Source organism: Nothobranchius furzeri, chromosome 5 (assembly GCF_043380555.1).
Source record: "Nothobranchius furzeri strain GRZ-AD chromosome 5, NfurGRZ-RIMD1, whole genome shotgun sequence".
Taxonomy (NCBI): Eukaryota; Metazoa; Chordata; class Actinopteri; order Cyprinodontiformes; family Nothobranchiidae; genus Nothobranchius; species Nothobranchius furzeri.
Window position 1 is genome coordinate 78,917,239 of NC_091745.1, and position 14,875 is coordinate 78,932,113.

The 14,875-nt window shown below is 44.4% G+C and overlaps 1 protein-coding gene across 4 annotated transcripts in view; it reads left to right on the forward strand.

Moving 5' to 3' along the window:
• Positions 1–14,875, forward strand: part of atp8b2 (ATPase phospholipid transporting 8B2) — a 36,726-nt gene that overhangs the window by 15,882 nt on the left and 5,969 nt on the right. For all 4 annotated transcript variants that reach the window (XM_015950459.3, XM_054741176.2, XM_054741175.2 and 1 more), the window contains 16 exons: positions 856–926; positions 1,003–1,082; positions 1,541–1,699; positions 1,782–1,870; positions 2,096–2,292; positions 2,952–3,072; positions 4,425–4,512; positions 4,589–4,623; positions 4,717–4,876; positions 4,968–5,156; positions 6,428–6,543; positions 6,645–6,809; positions 7,023–7,134; positions 7,227–7,332; positions 12,466–12,694; positions 12,830–13,013. In XM_015950459.3, coding sequence (XP_015805945.3) covers positions 856–926; positions 1,003–1,082; positions 1,541–1,699; positions 1,782–1,870; positions 2,096–2,292; positions 2,952–3,072; positions 4,425–4,512; positions 4,589–4,623; positions 4,717–4,876; positions 4,968–5,156; positions 6,428–6,543; positions 6,645–6,809; positions 7,023–7,134; positions 7,227–7,332; positions 12,466–12,694; positions 12,830–13,013 — 2,101 coding nt within the window. The remainder of the gene's footprint in view (positions 1–855; positions 927–1,002; positions 1,083–1,540; positions 1,700–1,781; positions 1,871–2,095; positions 2,293–2,951; positions 3,073–4,424; positions 4,513–4,588; positions 4,624–4,716; positions 4,877–4,967; positions 5,157–6,427; positions 6,544–6,644; positions 6,810–7,022; positions 7,135–7,226; positions 7,333–12,465; positions 12,695–12,829; positions 13,014–14,875) is intronic.

A 14,875-nucleotide genomic window follows, 5' to 3' on the forward strand; every position in this document is an offset into this window, starting at 1 on the left:
TCTACCCCGGCGTGTGTTCTCCGTTTGTTAGCCGTTTAGCTAGCTGAGCAAGGACACACGGGAGGTGTCTTGTAGCCTAGCCTTGGTCAAAAATTACCCAGAATACACCGCGGTATTTTCAAAAAGACGGCGGATCAGAAGCTGGCAGCTACTTCAGGGACAATTTTCAAGTTTAAAAGTAAGTCAGCTCATTTAAAATGTTTTTTTAGATCCAAATAAGTTATCTATGGTTGGTTAGTTGCTTAGTAGTTGCAGCTTCGGTGGCTAGCGGGTAGTAACTCACTTATATTTTTAATTTAACAATCATATACACAATTAAAAAAGTGAAAGGCTCGTTTAATATTTATATTGAAACTAATACGTACAAAATATAACATTATCTCCCGTGTCACATGACGTTACGTGACTGCCGTGGAAGCTGTGGTCACGTGATGCAAACCGTTTTCTTTGCCCAAGGAAGGACCGTGTCCTCGTAAGCAAGGCGCCTGGCCTCGCAAGACATCGCCTCGCAAGGCCAGGCGCCTTGACATGGAGAAACGCCCCATGAGATGCAATTTGCTGGGTTCCTCATATAGGAAAGTTTTTTCTGATTGGCTTAATGACCTGACCTGTATTGGAATGTTTACTTCGTTAAGGTCCTTGAGACGACTCTTGTCGTGATTTGGCGCTTTATAAACTTGAATTGAATTGAACAACCGTCAGTTAAAAATGTTAAAAATCTTTAGGGAGATGCATCAAAAGTCCCACTTCTGTTTGTGAATAACCACAGAATTAAATGCATCACATGTAATTGTGCCTTGCATGTTTGATCGGTCCCAGTCCTTTGCACAGCTAACGCCAGTCATCTGTTCCCAGGCTGATTTGCTCCTGCTGTCCAGCAGCGAACCTCACGGTCTGTGCTACATAGAAACAGCCGAGTTAGACGGGTCAGAAAACACACAACTCACATTCCTCCTATCAGAGGACACAGTGTCTGAAGCTGTCTGTGCTACAAACCTGCAGAGAGACGAACGTGAAGGTGCGTCAGTCTGTGTCGGTGCCGGCTGAACTCGGTGACCCAAACAACCTGGCCACGTTCAACGGTGAGACACGGATTCATCGTTTCATTTTTATCTACGCGTTTCTAGATTTTTGTGGCAATGGTTTCTTCTGTGATGCAGATGTTTTCCACCTTTGCTTTGTGGCACATTAATAATTGAAAAGACCCACAAAGGGTTCACAGTTTGCGTCCTTCTCTGCCGACGCTGAATGACAACCTCGTTGCCACCCACCCACCGGAGGAGGAGCTTTGAGTCAGCAAAGCGTGCCCACACACTCCTCACCTGCTCAGGAAAACGCATTACGGCAGCAGATCAGCCCGCAATTCGCCTCATATCCCCTTACAAAGTCGTGTGTTTTTGTGTGTTTGGGTGTGACAGCTGCACAGGGATGACGAAATGAAACCATGCTGCAAGGAGAAATAAATGTGATCTGGATTGATGACCGGGGTGTTAACTGGGGCCTGTTTGTTCTGTTTTCCCCCACCTCTCTTTGGGTGAAGGTGAGGTTGTGTGTGAGCCTCCCAACAACAAACTGGACCGTTTTTGTGGGACGTTGTACTGGAGGGACAAAAAATACCCACTGACCAACCAGAACATGCTGCTCAGAGGATGTGTCCTCCGCAACACAGAGGCCTGCTATGGCCTGGTCATCTTTGCAGGTGTGTGTGTGTCTGTGTGCGTGCGTGTGTGTGTGTGTGTGTGTGTGTGTAGATTGACTGTCTGACTGTGTTACCGTTTCAGGCCCTGATACCAAGCTCATGCAGAACAGTGGCCGCACCAAGTTTAAACGTACGAGCATCGATCGACTGATGAACACTCTGGTCCTCTGGGTGAGACGCCCCAACCATCTCACTTTCATAGCCCTGGACTATTCTAGGACATGATCTCAGTGGCTTGAATTTAGTTCCAATAACACACTTTTTCTAATCTGAGCTTACCAGGAACTGTAAAATATTCATGTGAAAATGATAAAAGTATCGATGCAAACATTTAAGCACCCTCTTCCTGCTGAATCTGCCTCGCTGTGCTTGTTTTCCTTTGTGCATCCCTGTCAGATCTTCGGTTTTCTGGTGTGTATGGGTGTGATCCTGGCTGTGGGTAATGCAGTGTGGGAGAAAGAGGTGGGGTCTTTGTTCCAGAGCTATCTGCCCTGGGACCCTCCTGTTGACAACTTCCTGTTCTCAGCCTTCCTCTCCTTTTGGTCCTACGTTATCATTCTGAACACAGTGGTGCCCATTTCTCTTTATGTCAGGTAAGGTGAAGTGCAGTAAATCACAAAAGCTAATGTTTTTCCGCTGATGAGTAATGATGTAACTCAGTTTCTCCTGGAAAAACCATTCCCAGTCTGAATCGGGGACAGTTTGAGCATCTTATGACAAAGTTGCAACGTGAACTTTAACTAGAAAAGGCGACAAAAAACACTAAAATCTAAGGAAGCGTTTGTCGGGTGCGACTGCTTGAAATGTCAACGCCTCATTTATTTCAGATGAGAAACCTTTTCACTTTTAAACTGTAAGTGTTGCATGAACCAACATAAAAGAAATGTTATAGCTGCTGCCAGTGGCTATGAAAAGTAACCATGGTAACGATACACCTAGCCATCTCGCACTCCATTTACAGCGGGGCAATTCAGTCCTGGTCCTGTAGGACCACTGCGTTTCCCTGAACCAACACACCTGGTTTGTTTCAATGGATGACCGACAGGCTTCTGAGAACTTGAGAATCTGCTCAAGAGGTATTTCAGCCATTGGATCAGGTGTGTCAGAGCAGGGAGATAGCTAAAATATACAGACCAGTGACCCTGCAGGTCTACAGAGAACGAATCCTCGAACAAACTGTTATGAAACTTTAAGTTATGAATAATTTATATCTCGAGTATTTGGTGTCCTTCCTCATTTGTTGGTGCTTCAGTGTGGAGGTGATCCGGTTGGGTCACAGCTACTTCATTAACTGGGACCGGCAGATGTTCTGCTCACAGTGCAACACAGCCGCTGAGGCCAGAACCACCACTCTGAATGAAGAACTAGGTCAGGTAGGAATCATTGACATATATACTGGACAATGTGATTCCATAGTTTCCAATTATAAGTTTTTGTGCCAAAATGGGAGGTGGCCACCACCACCGCCATTTTGACCGTGTCACAGGTTTTGTCGAACCCAGACAATTCCATAAAAGGGGAAAGAGGTGGAGCTGAGGGTGGGGCTGTAAGGCTGGGATCAAATGACGACACCCGTCGAACTGAAGCGATGTGGCTACAAGCTAACCCAAAGCTAACGCGGAGGTGGGAGCTAAGCTAACAGAGGTAGCTACCTAGCTACAACCAGAGTTAACTGTGCACAACACCGGAGCTTCTGAGTCAGAGATGCGCCGGGCTGACCGCTGAGGGGAGGGGACCGTACCGATAGTCGGAGCCCAGCTCCACCAACATGTTATATTTAAACCCATTTTCTAAAGTGCAGCATTATGTTAAATGCACTGGGTTTTACCCTATTACATTTACATTTCATGGTTAAACAGTACATGTTAAAATCTAAGCTCAGCTGGGCAGTGACCTAAAATGCATAAATATAATTTTACTTACCGAAAAAAATGAAGTGGAGACTCCTTGGACGCTCTATTAGTGCAATTAATGCCACAGCAAGTCATTTTGTCCAACAATTGCACAAAAATATCCAGAAAGAATGCACAAACGCTACAACTAATGGTCTAAATTGAGAGACTGAAAATGGCAGAACAGTTTTAAGGCGAGACCGAGGCTCAGACTGAGGCCTTTCCACGAAGCTAGCTCTGTGGTCACGTGGGTCTGATGCTCATTAATTATACAGAATTTTAGGCTTTTAATACACTTAAACAGAAGAGTGAGAAAAACATTCGCCCCCCTCAGAGTTGTCATGAGTGTAAACTAGATCATTTAAACCAAAAACGTGTTCTGGTACCAGGCTGTAAACATGTTTATTTCTGCTGTGAAATTGGTATTTTTAACATGGGAGTCAATGAGGATTTGCTCTCTTCTGACACCAGCCCCTAGTGGATGAGGGTGGAACTGCAGTATTTCTCACTTCCTGTTTTGCTTCTTTTCCAGATCAGAATTATGAGGGCTTGGTAGGAACTCAAAGTGATATTTTAGTGAAACAAATCTGAAACTCAAAGAGATGAAAACTTTCACAGCTTGTCCGATCCCTTAAAGGTGTGACTTTCCTATCAATAAGCTCACTGACCTCCACGTTCCAATGTTTTGAATCACACACTGTAAATACGACCTGAAGATCTATGAATTCAGGCCAGTTTTTAGGACATGAAATGAGGGCTAGTTTACAAACTTATGTGGTGTTTGAGGTTTGGGTTTTTGTTCTTTATTAAACTTTATTCTCTGTGGTCGTTAGGTTGAATACGTCTTCAGTGACAAGACTGGAACTCTTACTCAGAACATCATGAGCTTCAACAAGTGCTCCATCAATGGACAAGCTTATGGTAAAGGAACAAGCAGAGAAAAAAACACGCGGAAAACAAAACACACTCAATCGCCTTACCTGTGTTTTGTCAACAGGTGAAGTCACAGAAACAGAGGGAACGCAGCAAAAGGTTGAAGCTTTCTTTTAATTAGATAAACTAAAATGTGATATGTCTGTTTAATAATTTAGTATGTTGTTCATCTGCTCTTTTGTCCACCTTCAGAGGCTGGACTTCACTCCTTTCAACCCCCTGGCAAACCCAGATTTCTGTTTTTACGACGAAAAGCTGCTGGAGTCGGTCAAAGTGGGCGACTGGCACTCTCACGAGTACTTCCGCCTTCTGTCTCTGTGTCACACCGTTATGAGTGAGGAGAAGAGTGAAGGTGAGAGAGAGAGACATGATCAGATCGATGCTAAGCTGTAACACCAGCATGTTATTTATCGTGTGAATATTGTACCCCTCCATCTGACCAGGAGAGCTGGTTTATAAGGCTCAGTCTCCAGATGAGGGAGCTCTGGTGAAAGCAGCTCGAAACTTTGGCTTTGTGTTCCGGTCTCGAACGCCGGGGACAATTACCACCACAGAGTTGGGCCGAACAGTTACCTACTCCCTGCTCGCCATACTTGACTTCAACAACATTCGCAAGAGGATGTCTGTAATAGGTACAGAGGCAACCGCTTTTCTTTTCTCATGGTATATATCACAATGGGGTGGGGGGATGGGGAATACAATATATACCACAATACGGGGGAGGGGGGGCAATATGATATATATCACAATACAGGAGAGGCAATACAATATATCACAATGGGGGGGGGGGGGGTAGGTCCATATACCACAATACGGGGGTGCAATCCGATATATATCACAATACGGAGGGGGGGGGGGGAGATACAATATATACCACAATACGGGGGGGGTGGGTGATACAATATATATACCACAAGGGGGGGGGGGGGGAATGGTATATGATATGTATCACAATACAGGAGAGGCAATACAATATATCACAATGGGGGGGGGGGGGTGATACAATATATATATACCACAATATGGGGGGGGGGGGGTGATACAATATATATACCACAATGGGGGGGGGGGGGGGGCAATATGGTATATGATAAATATCACAATGCAGGAGAGGCAATACAATATATCACAATGGGGGGGGGGGGTGATACAATATATATATACCACAATGTGGGGGGGGGGGCAATATGGTATATGATAAATATCACAATACAGGAGAGGTGATACAATATTTATCCAATTGGAGGGGGGGGGGCAATACGATATACATCACAATACAGGAGGGTCGATACGACATGTATAAACATACAGGGGCGGTGATACAATGTACATCACAATACTGGGGAGGTGATACGCTAAATACGGGGTGGGGGGTGGGGGTACAATATATATATTACATTACAGGAGAGACTATAAAATATATTGTGATACTAAAAGCCAGACGATATTTGCAATTTTAAAGACAGATTTTATTGGAAAGTTCAGACTAGATGCTTCCAGAACACATCCTGGCCTATAGTGAGATCCCTTTAGGAGGAAGGAGTAAAAACCGCTGCCGCCTAGTGATCGGGCTTTGAATTGCACCACACTAAAGACACACGTAAATTCTCAATAAGAAGTTGATCCTCCGCTTTTAAATATTAATTCAGTATCTTAACATGAAATATTGATATTTCAGTGTATCAATATTGTCTTACTTCCCTACTTGAGTGTTTCAGAAGATTTTTAATGTGAATTATGAAACACTCAGCAGTCAGACTGCAGGAATCAGCTGATGAACATATTCATATATTTTAGTTATCCTGTAGTTTCAGTTCATTAAAACACTATGTCACCTTGGGTCACTGTTAATAATCAGTTCTGTTCTTTTCCATGTACCCAATCCTTAATCTTCCACTTTCAGTACGCAACCCAGCAGGCAGGATCCGTCTGTACTGTAAAGGCGCCGATACCGTCCTGCTGGAGAGACTCCACCCATGTAACCAGGAACTGATGACTATCACTTCAGACCACCTTAATGTAAGAAAACGCAACACACACGACGATCAGAGCTGTGGTGCCATCTAGTGGCTCATCACCATCAAAGATAACCTAGTGTGGACGTGTGTGTTTGCTTTTAGGAGTATGCAGCCGATGGGCTGAGGACACTGGCGCTGGCCTACAGGGACGTGTCTGAGGAGGAGTGGGAGGTCTGGTCGGAGAGCCACCGCTCTGCCGACAAGGCCGTGGACTGCAGAGAGGACAGGCTGGCTGCTGCTTACGACAAGATTGAACAAGATATGATGGTTTGTCATTTATTCCAGCTCCTACGGTGCTCCGAACAGCGTCACCGACACCACATCTGGTCTTTTTAAAATTTAGCTGATTATTCTCTCAGAATTTCATGAAGTGGGACATTTTTAGTTGTTGGTTGTCTGAGAGGTCCTGCGGTTTGTTCTTGTTTGCAGCCTTGTGAAAACTGGAGTTTGTTGCTTTTATTCTCCTCTTTTTGTGTTTAGCTCCTTGGCGCCACGGCGATAGAAGACAAACTGCAGGAAGGTGTCTCAGAAACCATCGCTCTCCTCTCTCTGGCGAATATTAAGGTCTGGGTTCTCACAGGAGACAAGCAGGGTGAGATGTGGACACTAGAGTTCAGGACCGGAGACAACCATAGCAGCAAAGCATGGTTTTCATGACGTGAATTGTGTTTTTCTTTCCCACAGAAACAGCCGTCAACATCGGTTACTCCTGCAAGATGCTGACGGATGATATGATGGAGGTGTTCACCATCAGTGGACGCACGGTTCAGAGCGTACGACAAGAACTAGGGTCAGTCCAATTTTAATAGATACAGGTGAAAAATTAAGATGTGATGCAAAAGTTCATGTATGTCAGTACAGTGATCCCTCGTTTATCGCGGTAGATGCGTTCCAGACCTGGCCGCGATAGGTGAAAATCCGCAAAGTAGGGACTCCCAGCATGCCCCTCGCGGGGATTCCCTCCACGTGTTGTCGGAATTGCTGGGGACAATAACCATACACTTGAGCGGGGCTTAAAAATTGCTGGGGACAATAAAGTAGGCTAGCACAGGGGGCGGCACCCTGCGGCTCTGGAGCCGCATGCGGCTCCTCCATCCATCTGATGCGGCTCTCTGTGCTTATAAAATAATGACTGGATATTTAAATAAAATGCTTTATATTTTACTGCATTAATTTTACATCTGTATGCCAATTCTAAATGTAAAGGTTGTCTGCGTAAACCTGAACAGGTCCAACCCGGTCTTACTGTGAGACCGGGTTGACGCGTCACGCTTGTGCGTAATCATATAGGCGCTTTATGAGCTGCTTTCTGACCTTCCCCACCTACAAAGTTTAATTACAACAATCAAACGTGACAGAGCCTGGATTTGTATTCTGAACAGTCTAAACATGTTTTAAAAAGAAACGTATGACAAAAGTGGCGCCTGCTCAGTAAAATATTATTGAAGGCAGAGACGGGCTACAGCTTCTGGATCCACTTTATTTAATCGTTTTATTGATTATCTTTTTATGAAAGATAACTTTGACGTACACGAGCGACCAGGCGCGTTGCAAGCTTTTCAAAAGTGTGGGGGATGTTGTCTGTGCCTAAAATAATTATGTTATTCATCTTGTTAGTTTAATTTCCATAATAGCGGAGCAGGTGCGAATTTTAGACGCGTCACGCATGTCTCCGTTTTAAACATGTTTAAACTGTTCAGAATACAAATCCAGGCTCTGTCTAGTTAGATTGGTGTAACTAAAGTTTGTACTGAATGAAACTTTACATGAAACCATGTTGAAGAGAAAAGGATCCGATTAAATCGTTTCCCCTCATTTACAGTCACGATGTACAGCGCAGTGCGCGTGGCTCTGGGGTTAATCAGGTTTAGTTGTTTCTCTTTGCAACAATCTTCACAAGAAGGCAAAAGAGTTAAATGACAGGTTACAGATATTTCCATTTGACTGTTTATTTTGACGGATAAACTCAAGGATGTTGGTTGATTTCCTCCCACTGAAGCGGTCTGGAAACCCGGTCTCTCTGAGGGATGTGTCACTTGGAAAAATGTTATTTTTATGAAATTATGAAAGTTTGGCTGAATAGCGCTTGTTCCTGTCTCCAATATGGAGACGCATGACGCATCCAGTCGCCTCTTCAGCTCATAAAACACCTGTAGAGACATTTGATCACGCACAAAGTTCATGTGGAGCAGAAGCGGTCGGGCCACGGCAGGTGAAATGTTCCTAGCCTACATGAAGTGAAACTGTTTAATTGTAACATTAATATGTTACTGGACACGCTGGTCTGGTTGGTTAGACCAGTGTTTGAAGTGGAAAACACACACACACACACACACACACACACACACACACACACACACACACACACACACACACACCAACTAAAATAATGCTGATAGCGTGGACTAGAAGCCAGGTGATGGTTTACGTATTTAAATGATGATCAGGCTGCTGTAAAATGTAATCTCCATCCACATCCAGACACAATTATCCTCTATTCTTTCTCTAGTTGCTCTGCTCTTGCCTGGGCTGACGTAGCTGATGGTGCGCGCGGCGCGCCTAGTGGCTGTGATGCACATTTTACGCATTTGGAGAGGTGGGCTGGAAGCTTTGCTTTCACTGGAAGATGGTCCACTTAACGCACGGGTGTAGACTACATATTAATGACAAATGAATGAAAATTAAATTGGGAGTTTTTACTTCATATTTTAGAAATAAAAATGACGGGGGAACACATTTATGACGTCTTTTTAAACAAAATTTTCTAGTGCGACCTGCCTGCTTCACTTAAGTCACTGCTTATTAAGGTCCGTCCAGAATTACCGTGGCCCCCCCAAAAGTGAAAACCTGGCGCTGTGCCTGTTATAAACCTCTGCAAATTATTGTTCTTCACTTGATCAAACTCAGACTTTGTACAGCTAATGTCAAGATGTAAAATTATGAATTCAGTCGAGCTCTTCCGTCCCTCCTTCTCCTGCTCTCCTGGAAACCCGACATCGGCTGTCAGAAGCGGAGGTGAAGAAGGAGATGAGGCAAACAGAGTGAGTGCGACCTAAAGAAACCAGACTGGTGTGGAGGTGAGCAAAACAGCTGGAAAAGGGTGGGTGTTGAATCCCCCACGGGTGCGACGCCCATGGTACCGGCTGCTGTCACCTGGTTGTGAGCAGCTCTCTGCTGTCTGAGGGTAGGCCCCGCCCACAACGCTGCGCTGCTGTGGCTCCCAGTGTTTTCATTACTGTGGGAAACGGGTAATAATGGCTCTTTGATGGGAACAGGTTGCCGACCCCTGGTATGAGATCTGAGCTGGTAAAACAAAAATCCTCATCAGCAGGATTTTTTGAAAGTGGGGGGGACACAGCTGCCAATCACAAATTTTGCCGGGGACATGTCCCTGGCGTCCCCGGTTAAAATGACGCCTATGCCTCCACGTCGCACCTACGTCACAAACCGCGGCCTTAAACGGAAGTCGCCTTTCCAGCTCACCACTCAGTCATCGTTTCTTCAGATTCATGATCAGAGTTTCCAACCTACCGATCAATCCAACGAACTATCAGCTCATAGTAAGTTATCTTACTTACTTCTGGAAAGCCCGGCATTTCCGTGTCACTTCGTTGACGCTCGAACGCTCGGGGGTTTCCTAGATCAGCCGGCGTTTCACCGACGCTCTCACTTCCGCGTCTGTGAAACCACGCTCCCTACAAGCTCAACTCCCGAATCCAGCTGACCTGTCTGACATACAGTACTATACTGAATTATCGTATGATCACATTCTCTTTTTGTGGGTAAAACTCAAGAAAAAAATTGTTTTTACTTGTTTGTTTTTTTTAGTTTTATTACAAAAAGTGCATTTTATGATGAAATTTATGAAAAAAACAAGAATTTCTTGATATTTCGCATAGAAAAATACTGCGAATCAGTGAAAAATACCGCGAATCTGCAAATTCCCCCTGAAAAATGCTCCAAAGAAAAAATCCGCGAAGCAGCGAATCCGCAATGAACGAACCGCGAAGTAGCGAGGGATTACTGTAATCCAACCTAAAAGGTGGACTAACCTATGAGACAGACTCATTCCAGGCTAATCCGGATATTTCAGCCTTTATCCATTATAATTGTGATGATTATGGCTTACAGCTGATTAAAAAAAACATTCAACATCTCAGACAATTAGAAGAGGGAGGAAACAGGTTTTGTTTCATGTTTTTCAAAGAAGCCGTGACAAGGGGAACAAAAAATAACCATTTACTCAAAAGGACATGACTCCTATCGAACAAATCCATTTAAACCAAATTTGGCACAAGTCGCTACGTACCAAGTGGTCAAATTTTCACCAACAAACTGACAAATTGAGCTACTAATCTTTGAGTCTTGTGGTCTCGACGTCCAGTGACTCACCACTCGGACCGCCGGGAGCAACACAAACAAAAGGGTGTTGTAGGCTGCACACTGGCGTCGGATGGTTTTTAAACAAATCTTTAGCAAACACACCGCCAAATTCTTTTACAACCCAGACTCTACAAACGCTGACACTTAAGAACGGTTCTGCTAAAACATCTAGTTCCATTACATCACCCCATCCATCCCACTCTTCCGCTTCATTCCATTCATATCTTGTCTTGTATAATCATTAGTTAAAACTATATGTTACATTATAAACTATATACTTGACTCTGGATTAATACAAAGTGTGTTTATGGTCTCTGAATAAGTAACTAGAATATTCTGATTAAAGGGGCATTAAGGAAGTGTGACAGCCAAAACATGTATAGAAATAATAAATGTGTTCTTCATACATTCTCCTGCAATGCCCTGGTCCTGTAGCATGAGCCCTGGCATTTTTACTGTGATTGCCTGTTTTTCTGTAAAATCACAGAAAAAGAGAGATGCTCGGGTCGAGCAGGCTGCTTCATGCGCGTTCACGCTCAGGCATCGCCCGTAGCATTTGCTATCCGTAGCTTTAGCAGCAGAGAGAGAGGCAGTGCCACTTTGTCGCTGTTCCTAACGCCTAGTGACAAAGCTAGCTACATTTCTGAGGACCCTTAGCTACTTTCTGTAGAACTTTCTTCTAGATATTTCCTGCTAATTAGCAACAAAATAGCCATTTTCACTCCGAACCGTTCTTTGAACGTTGTTTCAGCTGTCATCAAGGATATAAATGTTACAGATACAAAAGATGTCACTGGCGCTTTAGCTCACCTAGTAAGACGTCGGACTCTCTTGCTGAAGACCTGGATTTGATTCTGGATGTGAACATAATTCTTTTGGAGTTTCTTTTTTACATTAATGGTATATTTTTTTACAGTAAGACGCCCAAATTTTTATTTGAGACTCGCCGAACGGCGTTGAATTCACATATAAAAAAGATGTGGGTTCATCTTTCATTTAGGAACAATTTTTCAAGCAAGGGAAGGGAATGATCTGAGCATGCAGGAGGACTGACCCATCATAAACCTTTGTCGGCTGTGCTGAAGAGAAAGATACAGAACCAAATTATTTAATTAATTAGCTGCGCGTTCTCCTGTCCTCTGTCCTCTGGGCCACACACACACACACACACACACACACTGGACTGTCTCAGCTGTTATTTTCGTTAAGGAGTGTGCACGTACAGCATGCGCACCTCGTGCACGAGCCTACTATTGAAGCTGCCGTTACGCTTTTGGCCCGAGGGGGCAATCGCGAGCATAAAAATTCAAAAGTCTGAAAAGTCCCTTTAAACATTCAAAGGTCAATCAGATTGATATTTCATATTTATATGGAATTATCACATCTTATTAGTCATTTTTAATAAATTTGTAGTCAATCATCAACACTACACAAGTGTTCTGGGAGCATTAAAAACAATTTACTGGTCCAAAAAAATTAAAATGGTCATGAGTTAACGGCAGTTTAGTTTTGTCCTTGATGAGGTGCATCTTTCCTCCAGGAATGTCAGAGAGAGGATGATCGAGCTTACACGGGAAAGAGGAAAAGACGGAGGAATGGAGGGGTGGGCCGAGGCAAGCTTCCCAGGTAATGGATTTAGAGAAGGGCAAGAAGGAGATGGTGTGGCAGGAGATGACCAACTCCAGGGCTCCCCTTGTCCTTTACCTCCAACATACCTAATGGACAACATCTCTGGAGAGTTTGGTCTGATTATCAACGGTCACAGTTTGGTACGAACAAACTCACATCCACACAAAGCAAACAATTCAATGATCAGACATGTTTTTGCATCAGCAGAAAAACCTCCAGCATTTTAACACGTTTGGTCAGCGCAGCTCTAACCTCTCCTTCCTGTCCTCTGGCAGGCTCACGCACTGGAAGCAGACATGGAGGTGGAGTTTGTGTCGACAGCGTGTGCGTGCAAAGCAGTTATATGCTGCAGAGTTACACCGCTGCAAAAAGCCCAGGTGGTAGAGCTCATCAAGAAACACAAGAAGGCCGTCACTCTGGCCATAGGAGATGGCGCTAACGACGTTAGCATGATCAAAAGTGAGTCGTGCATCTGGGATTGAAGGAGGAGGGAAACCAGATTACTGCTCAGATGTAATCTGTAAAAACAGACAGATGCAGTCACAACATGGCCGTCTTCTGGTCCACGAGTTTCCTACTCAGCTATGGATTAAATCGAACTTGATGTTCTCAGTTTTTCAGAAATTGTTCAATTAAATCAACTATCAAAAGTCGAGTAATGGAGGTGACAGGTCCAGGAGGGAAGCCCTGACATCTTTCTTTCCAACAATACTTGTATCCTCCTCCTGGGAATTCCAAAGTATTCCCAGTCCAAAGCAGATTTAGTGCCTCCAGCAGGTTCTGTGTCCGCTCCGTGGTCTTCTCTCTGTGGGAGGTGTCCAGAAAGCTTCCAGTGAGAGGCGACCTCTCCTGATCAGATACCTGATACCTAAGCGCCTCGTGATTTTTATCTTGAGAGGCGCTATAGAAATGATATTTTCTTCTTCTTCTGAACCACCTCAGGTTGCAGCTTTTACTGAGGAGCAGCGGCTCCACTCGGAGTGCCTTAACATCTCTTTGGTCACCCTGAGATCATTTCAGGTGCTTGTATTTGGGACTTTGTTTACTTTGGTCACAATCCAAATCCCATGAGTTCAGGTGAGCATTGAGACATAGATGAACCAATAATCCACGAGTTTGATGTTTTTACCCGTCTCTTTCTTCACCACAACAGACTAGAGCAGCACTTTCATGTCACCACTGGTTCGTCCCTCCCTCCATCATACCTCCACTCTGGATTAAGACACTAGGATCCTTGAGGAATCCACCTGATATTCATCTTTACTGTCATTATTCGAAATAATCTTACCAATATACACCATGGGGCTGAAGTAAATCTCCAGTTTTCCAAGTTTAGTTTGACTTCTACACTGAACAAAAATATAAACGCAGCACTTTTGTTTTTGCTCCCATTTTTCAGGAGATGGGCTTAAAGATCTAAAATTCATTCCAGATACACAATATTACTAGCCTGGCAAGCCAGACTAAATAAATGTATTAGTTAGTCTGGCCACGCTCCATTGATGGCTCTCGGTTGTGGGGCGGGTTCTACCGTTGTCTTTCAAATGATCTCCGCATTCCACTGGACAATGAATGTGACATACTCTTGTTTCACTCTGTTGCATCATCCCACCCACCAGGCATATAGAGGGCCCTGATTGGCCCACAAAGCGGATAAAGCTCTGTGATTTGTTCACTAAGCAGATAGAGCACTATGATTGGCCCACCATTATGGACCAATCACAGCTCTTTATGTGTTTGAAACCCCTCTAGAGAGCTGTGATTGGCTAGCCAGAGTCCTGGTAGGAGCTGCTGAGGTTCCAATGGAGCATGCCTAGACCATTCTTTGCAAAGCAAGAATTTGGTCTAGTTCACTAGGCTACAATATTACCATTTCTCTCAGACATTGTTCACAAATCAGTCTAAATATGTGATAGTGAACACCTGTGCTTTGCTGAGATAATCCATCCCACCTCACAGGTGTGCCACATCAAGATGCTAATCTGGCATCATGAGTACTGCCCACAATAAAAGGCCACCCTGGAATGTGCCGTTTGTCTCACAGCAAAATGCCACAGATGCCACAAGCATTGAGGGAGTGTACAATTGGCATGCTGACAGCAGGAATGTCAACCAGATCTGTTGCTCGTGCATTGAATGTTCATTTCTCCACCATAAGCCGTCTCCAAAGGCATTTCAGAGAATACGGCAGTACATCCAACCGGCCTCACAACTGCAGACGACGTGTAACCACACCAGCCCAGGACCTCCACGTCCAGCAGGTTCACCTCCAAGATCGTCTGAGACGAGCCACTCAGACAGCTGCTGAAACAATTGGTTTG